We start from the raw sequence: 8,287 nt of genomic DNA, 5'->3' as shown, positions 1-8,287 counted from the left end.
TCTCTTCAAGTACGTAATGTTACTACCACAAAATTTAAATAATAGCGCAGGCTATTATTGTAATAAATGACTGAACTCAACAGGTTTTTATTTGGGACAGCCATTTATATACTTCCTTTCACACAAAACTGTTACTCAGAAAAGATGGAAATACAATCAAATAGTTTATTTAAACCTTGTTTTGGCGTCTTTCTTGTTTACTTTGCCGGCATTAGTCTTCTTTGGTGCTCATGATTTCAAGTCAACTGAATGATTGAATTGTAGAGAATCTTACCAAGCCAACTATGTGAGTGGTACGTCCATATTAGCAAAAGTTTTACTGTCTGTATTTGTATGTGCGACATAAGCAACTAACTAACGTTATCTCCAGCAGGTAGCCAACAACCCTGTTTCAAACATCCCAAGAAGAAAGAAAATAGTTCCTGCTCACAACAAGGTCTGTGGATTATTTTGAGTAACCAGGTCATAATTTTTGGTAAGAGACATTATTAAGTTTTTTTTGTTTGTTTTTTTTTTGGTGCTTTCAGCACCACAAGCCAAGTGCCATATGGTTCCAATATATTCAAGAGAAATCAGACATCTCTACAGCCAATAACGCCAACACTTTGTAACTTTCATTAAAACAATTTAGATAATAATAAACAGTTCTACCGGTAAGACGAAAAATATGAATTTTTGATTTGGGGGTGAACTGTCCCTTAAATTGCTTTTTCATAAACTACCACATATTATTTCCACATACACGTTCACTGAGTCCATTTATTCAATGTCAGCAGCCAAGCTTAGCCTTCCACATCCAGAGGAATCCATCTAATTTCGCACAATTGACTAACTGAGAACGACCTGCAGTATATCTCGAGGCCGTTATCTATTCTGGTTATGCTGTTGGGCAGAACTATGGTCCACAGACAATGTTATGTTGTTTTGTTGTTTGTTAGCCTCTGTGTGATAAATTCTATTGAGCAAAACCTCGACCTAAATTAATTTGAAATGGTCACAAGGCCAAGAAGAACAGCGAGTGTGTTGTGGTGTGTAGTAATATGGCGGCTATGAAAAACAGCTGACAGTGTAGTTAAAGACAATGACACCAGCTTTCACATTCAGCCAAAACATGTCACACATTTTTTTAGTGGATAAGCAGCAGGATATTTGGTAGTAATGATTTAAATTTGTAAATGTTATATCATTGAAACAACCGTATATGTATGGGCGAGTTGTGTATCCAAAGGTCTCTGGTTGCTGCTAGCTTTGCAAGAAATTCTTCAGGGCTGCGTCTCCTTTGCAGAAACACTTGACTTTTGTAGTGTATATAGCTGCATTCTTCTTGAGAGACCAGTGGGTGAAACTAAACTGTTGAATATGTTAATGAGCTCAGTTTCTCTTTCATTTAAGATTTTGGGGACTTGAGGCAAGTGAGAGTGAAAGCCACACCTTTAAGTGGCCATTAACTTAATATTAGTGGTCACCAGTGCATGACATATCACGACATATAACATTAATGCACATCTTTTTGGACCACTATCTCTGTACATTGCTTTTTATTTATTCATTTATTTATTTATTTTGATGAATCCATTTTGCTGTTTTTTAGTGCACTTTGACAGCATATTAGCATTCAGAGTTTAAATTTGTTTTATTATTATTTATTAAATTAAGTATCACTGCTCTATACTATAGCCAATGTTTCACATTCATGCTTAGCATATTCAATTTGAATAGTTACATTTTAAATATATTTTAAAATATTTAATTTTTTCTATATTTTAATATTAAATTAATTCAGTTTTCCTTGTCTATGCGCCAAAACCTCCACACTCCTTGAGTGTTAAAAACCACTTGGCAATCAACCTTATTGAAATGCAAGCGCCAAATGCAATCACGGTTGTTTTCTTTTTTTCCCCAGAATTTACTTTAAGGCTTTCAAATCTCACATCACCATGTCATTTTTGCATTTAAGATTTTGTCCACTAAACACACCTTCATTGATTTACTGTCTGTGATTTTCATACACTTCATTAAAAAAGCCACCATGTGCCAAACTATCACACATCATGTAAACAGACAATGAGTCCTCCTTCCCTCCCTCTCTCGCTCTCATACTCAGATTCCTTTCATTCCAGCCAACCTTTCAGTCTAACGTACGAGCTGGGGAGTACATTTTTTAATGTCGTTCAGGACTCACGCCCATCGTCCCCCGGTGCCCGGGAAACAGGTAAAACCAGAGGTGCAGGAGATCTCGTCATGGCAGTAAGGGTTGGACGGGAACCCAACCTCTGCTACCACACAAAAAGGGATGGGCCGCTCAAAAAGTGACGTTAGGTTTGTGAATGTGTGATATGTGATTTCACCTTTGACCTAAATTGTGTCTGAGGGACACTTCTGAGATGAAATGATCAAATTCTTTTGGACTGGCACAAGGAGCATCTTTACTTTTTAACCATTGTGATATTTTTACATTTTTAATCTGAGGCTTTTTTAGTGAATAGTTTAGTCATCTTTGACAATAATTCTGATCCTCATGTGCTCATTAACTGGTTTTTCTTTGTCAAATAGTGGGGCCATTCACCCCTGGCTCTTGGTTTCTAATAACCAAGGCCTTTAACTCTATGACCCCATCCCCTTCACCACCATTGATGAGACAGTCCAATCACAAACAGGCTAAGTAAGGATAGGAAGGTGGAGTTAAGCACTGAAACAGGGTGTGGTCCTGAAACCAGCAAGCTCTGTAGTAGTGCTCCTGGGTTTAAATTGAGTTGAATGCTTCCAGTCCTATCTTAAGTGTCATAGCTGGCCACTCACTTTTACTCTTCACTCTCTCTCACTTTCTCTCTCTTGCTTCTTCCCACATTTTCTTACCTGTGAAACTTTCAGCTCTTCTTGGACTTTAAGCTGAGGATCACAGACGTTTGCTGGAGGCTCCCACCCACAGAGCCGCCCTGCATGCATCTGGTTTTCACCTGATCACCTCTCACTGCTGCTGCTGATCTGTTGGATCCTCTGGATTGAGTGCAGCCTGCCCTGGCTGTGCAGCACACACAGGAGTGAGTGCTGAGGACTTGTAGTCAGCCGGTGAGTCACCTGTTACAAAAACAGCAAAGAAGCAGTTTCTGAGATCTGTCTGCGCTGCTCCTGAAAAAAACTGTTGATAATGTTTTTTTATGTTAAGTTGCTTTTGAATTGATCATGGTTAGACTGGTGTCTTTTGCTGGAAAACCTTCAACATTACAGTTCACTAAGGTTTATCTTAACTAAGACAGTAAAACATTCATCTGCTGCTTTAAATTAACTATGTCTTGTAGTTTTAGTCCCTGGAAATCTCTGATCGACTCCTATCTCAGTAGCTCAGTAGGCTAGGCTGGCTGGCTTTGCCTCACCTGTTTTACTTGCTCTGTTAGTCAGCATGAGAGTATTCATTGTCTCTGGACTGACAGCAGAAGTCAGATGTTTCACAATCCTTCATAGATTTCTTTTTTTAATAATGAATTATTGTTTTCTTTTTGATTTACTAAAGAAAAACTGAGGATTTCTAGCTTACATGCTTCACCTTGGATCAGGCAGAGAAAGGAGCTCCTGGTCCAGATTTCTCTGTGTATTTAGCTTGAAATAATGTACACGAGGGCACTCAGGGGTGTTTGATGAGCCTGTGCAGCTGTCTCCTGTTTGTTCAGTCAGTGGGAAAGCAGGTGGGCAGGTCGCTTTGTCGCTCACCTGCCCGGCTCAGCTTCATCTCCTGGTTTCTGACTTCTTCTCTTTGATTTTTTTCCCCCCAGTGGTTTAACAGGGGAAGAGACAAGCAGTCACCATGCTGCAGGAAGCTGTGTCAAACATTTTAGAATTGCACAGTTATATAATAGCGAGGACCGGTAAGTGTCTGCTACAGATTTACTATTTCTGCTTTGTGAAAATATGAATTATGGCATAATAGTAATAATAAAATACTGTAAAAATAATTTTAAAAAGAGCATTTTTGCTTTTGTCTTTCTTATACTACCCCCTCTATCTGCCTAAAACTTTGTCTTAACACCCTCATAGAATTACCCACTCACTCCCAGGTGTGTGTGTGTGTGTGTGTGTGTGTGTGTGTGTGTGTGTGTGTGTGTGTGTGTGTGTGTGTGTTCATCATTTACACACCAAGACAACTCTGTAAAAAATTAAATAAATAAATAAACTTAAAAAGTTAGTGTCTTGGCAGCCTTGAATTTTTAAGTTGACTAAAATTGAAACGACAGGTGGAATCTTTACAAAATTACTTCAACTTGTCTTTTCAAATTCAGTCAACTTTAAATATTAAACTTTTCTGAAGTTAAAACAAATTATTTATTTGTACAGTTAATGAGAAATGTGTGATTTTGTTCTCCTCAGATGCCAGAGTTAAAGACTACCCACTGATGCAGGGCCCCGTAAAGATGAATTTAATCCTGCTGAGTTATGTCATCATCTCAGTGTACATTGGGCCTCGCCTCATGACGAACCGCAAGCCCCTGCAACTCAAAACAGCTATGATTGTCTACAACCTCTGCATGGTTTTACTTAACGCCTACATAGTGTATGAGGTAAACCAAAAAAGTGACAAATTGAGTTATTTCCTGCATAAAAGTCCCATTTCTTTATCAACCAGAGTGATTGTGAAATGTTAATAACTGCTGCTGATGTGTTTTTTGAAGTTCATGATGTCAGGATGGGCCACCACCTACACGTGGAGATGTGACCTCATCGACACCTCAAACAGCCCAGAGACTCTTCGGGTAAGCCTTCAGAGCAGAGGAGCTCGCGCTACCTGTTGCATCCTAAAAAAAACTAAGCCTGAGAAATAAAGATTAGTTTGTAATTTCTTTTTAAATGTGATTTTTGACGTTCTTCTCCTCCTTCCCCCAGATGATCCGAGTGTCTTGGTTGTTTTATTTTTCAAAATACATCGAACTCCTTGACACAGTAAGGATGTTTTTCATCTCTCCAGACATTCCTTTTGTTTATCAGTGACTTAATTTATTGTCTGAGTTTTTTTGCGACACATCTATCATGCATGTTACCTTCAGCATATTCTACTTTTTTTCTATTTGAGGTATTTTTTGTGCTGAGGAAGAAACAAAGCCAGATCACGTTTCTGCATGTATTTCATCACTCCTTCATGCCCTGGTCATGGTGGTGGGGCATCACACTGACTCCTGGTGAGCATAACATAAATGTCAAACACATTATACATGCAATATATGATGCATAAGCCAATGATATAAGCCTTATAATGTCCTTAAATTACAGATGAGAGTCATTGTATCACTTTGCAATTAAGGAAATTAAAGCACAAAACAATAAATTGGGGAGATCACTCTACAGTTGCATGAAAATGTCTAATGAAACGCATAATTTTCTGTATTTTCCCCTCTCTAGCTGGAGGAATGGGCTGCTTCCATGCCATGGTAAATGCGGGCGTCCATGTCATCATGTACTTCTACTACCTACTATCTGCTGCAGGACCTCGCTTCCAGAAATTCCTGTGGTGGAAGAAATACATGACCGCCATTCAGCTTGTATGTCCCTTTTTAAAAACTATTTATTCATACACAGAAAAATGTTTTTTGGCATTGTACTTCAGAGGATTTCTACTGGGTCTCTCCCAGTAAACAAAACTGGACGAAGCTGAAGAAGCAGTAGAGAATATTATATAGTTCTCTGCTGGTTCTTCAGCTTAATGTAGCTTATTATACTGGGGAAAGAACACATTAAAAAAGCCTACAGACGGTGTATTTACAGAGGATAACACATAACAGCAGTTGCTCTCAACCTTTTTGCATGTGCACATTAAAGTTTAATGAGGTTACGTATTGTGTTCCTCAGTAAGTGACAAAAAATGTAGGATCTGATTCGAGCTCAATGACTAAAAAAATAATCTCACCTAATATAACAAGTTTGTTTTGATCTCTTAACCTCTTGATGTTTGCTTGCTTTCCTCACTTCCGTTTTTCTTTATGTGCGCTGAGCTGAACTGCCAATCAGAGATTTCATTCACAAACAGGCTCCACTGTCTCCAATGCCAATTCAACATGCTGAATTGGCCAAAGAGCTGCAGAGAAATGCCGATTAGTGCCAATGGTGCGGGATGCACCGCAAAAACAAAAGTGAAAGACAGCCCAACAATGACCAACGGCGGACAGTCGGCTTGGTGTGTCAGGGCCCTAATGGTTCTAAAGGGTATATAGCATCATTTGACAAAGGCATTGTCTAACACCTTTAACAGATGGGTGCCATATAACACCAAAACAGGTTCCTTTGAGGCTTTGACACACCAAGCCGGCAGTTGGCCGTCGGTGAGCATCTGTCTCCCTTGTCCTTGTGACAAACTTTGGCTGTGCACCATTGGCCCTTGTTGGCTTTTTTAGCCAACTCAGCATGTTGAATCAGTGTCGGAAACGGCGGTGCCTGTGGGTGAATTAAGTCATGTGGTTTGGCAAAGCAACTCATGGGTTGTGTTTTTGTTCACTGGCGCAAGGAAAGCATGCTTTGTTCTTTCAATATTTGTTTGTGTTTTAATGTGCTAACTAGCCTTATGGTGGTATTCCGGTTTCCCTTTTCATGGTGTGTTCATGTGCAACTTTTTAGCTGAGACATGGTAACGTGAGACGACGCAACAGTTGGCTTTCATAGCAACTAGTTTGATGTCAGGTTGGTTTGTCTGGGCCTCTATAATTATGAGTCAAACAACTGCTGAAGGGTACAGTTTAGCACCATTTAGTTTTGGGTGTAATAACATGAATGTGATTTCATGGATGTGGGCTGGAATAAGAATCTATGCTTTTCATGTCATTTTACAGACACAGTTTGTTCTGGTCTCCGTTCACATCAGCCAGTACTACTTCATGGAAAAGTGTGACTACCAGGTTCCCCTGTGGATCCACCTGATCTGGATGTATGGCGTCTTTTTCTTCCTCCTCTTCTCCAACTTTTGGATACAGGCCTACATTAAGGGGAAGCGGCTTCCTACCACACAGGACAAGCCAAAACAGAACGGCTCAACCAGTGAACCCATCACTGTGGAGGCCAATGGGAAACACCTGGGGAACGGGAACGCACATAACTACACCAACGGCAAAATCGTTTTTGGCAAAGTAAAGGAAATCTGAGTTAGTGACTCTGGAAATGAGGAGGCGGCATACAAGGAGATACCTAGAGCTACCCCAAAATAATCATTCATATATAGTAGCATATTGGAACGGCGCTGAATTCAGTATGTTACTTCTAAACTGCATACTTTCTATATAGTCTTTTCTTATATGCACACTTGGTGGGTTATGTGTTTTGGCAGTGATAAGTACTTGCCATATTGTGTTTGTTAATTGAAAACTACTAACTGTGATGAACACTGTATGAAGATTGGTGCTCATTTTGTCACTGATAGTATTCTTCACGTCAGGCTTGGCCAACACATGCGTGACCTACACTGCTGTTTGTCTGTTGCTCGGGAGTATCACACAGTTTCCACTGAAGACCAGCACATATAAATAACTGCTACAAAGTTGATACCAAAACAAAGCTTTCATTGTAAATGTCAAACATTTAGTTTATTTGTGTTTTTATTTATCTTTTGAAATAAAAAAAATGTTTTTTAGATAAAGGTCTTTGTCATTTGAAAAGCAGTCATGGTGTGCACTTTGTAAGGAACATGCCACACCTCCATTTTTCAATTTTAAGAATTGTGGAAAAGAAATGTTATACTGTATATTACAGTATTGATGCATTTTGCATTTTTGCATAATTAGGTAGTGACATACACTGTTATTTTAATCCATTATGAATTTTACAACAATGTATGTTCTACTCTCTCAGCACACTGCATGAAGTTAATAGAAAGTACTTTCCATTTAATCAGATTTAGGTAAGAGAAAGTACACTGTTTGTGAATATCACTGCAGAATGTATATAGTGAATGATAAACCAACCAGTGTTTTTACTGCTTTTGTTCATTACTCATGTGCACTGATGACAGTTGAAGTGTGATCTAATTTTGAAGCACTGCCTCTTAAAAGTTGGATCTAATATTTGCTACGAAAAACACACAGTAATGGATGTTTAGCTGCATCCAGGAGCTGTTTGTTACAGTTAACCTCACAATGTTCAATAGATTAACCTGTTTGTTTAAAGCAGAAATAAAAACTCTGTAAATGTATTGTAATTTTTCAGTTTTTAAATGTTTTACCTAAGAAGTTAAGTAATTCTATTATTAGATTGATTTTTTTTTTTTAAATGTTCTGCAGCAGGTGGATAGTGGCATCCCAAGAGGGGCAAACTGCTG

At 38.8% G+C, this 8,287-nt stretch overlaps 1 protein-coding gene across 1 annotated transcript; it reads left to right on the top strand.

Moving 5' to 3' along the window:
- Positions 1 to 2,725: 2,725 nt before the first annotated feature.
- On the top strand, positions 2,726 to 8,161 carry elovl1a (ELOVL fatty acid elongase 1a). The gene is made up of 8 exons (XM_042498399.1): positions 2,726 to 3,069; positions 3,771 to 3,863; positions 4,363 to 4,553; positions 4,665 to 4,745; positions 4,876 to 4,932; positions 5,063 to 5,168; positions 5,389 to 5,528; positions 6,810 to 8,161. Exons 2-8 carry the CDS (start codon positions 3,803 to 3,805, stop codon positions 7,116 to 7,118), a joined length of 945 nt encoding a protein of 314 aa, XP_042354333.1. The 5' UTR covers positions 2,726 to 3,069; positions 3,771 to 3,802; the 3' UTR covers positions 7,119 to 8,161.
- The last annotated feature ends 126 nt before the right edge of the window (positions 8,162 to 8,287 follow it).

The sequence above is a fragment of the Plectropomus leopardus genome, chromosome 12 (assembly GCF_008729295.1).
Source record: "Plectropomus leopardus isolate mb chromosome 12, YSFRI_Pleo_2.0, whole genome shotgun sequence".
NCBI classification, from domain to species: domain Eukaryota; kingdom Metazoa; phylum Chordata; class Actinopteri; order Perciformes; family Serranidae; genus Plectropomus; species Plectropomus leopardus.
The sequence above is the reverse complement of the archived record's forward strand: the minus strand, read 5'-3'. Positions and strand labels throughout refer to the sequence as shown.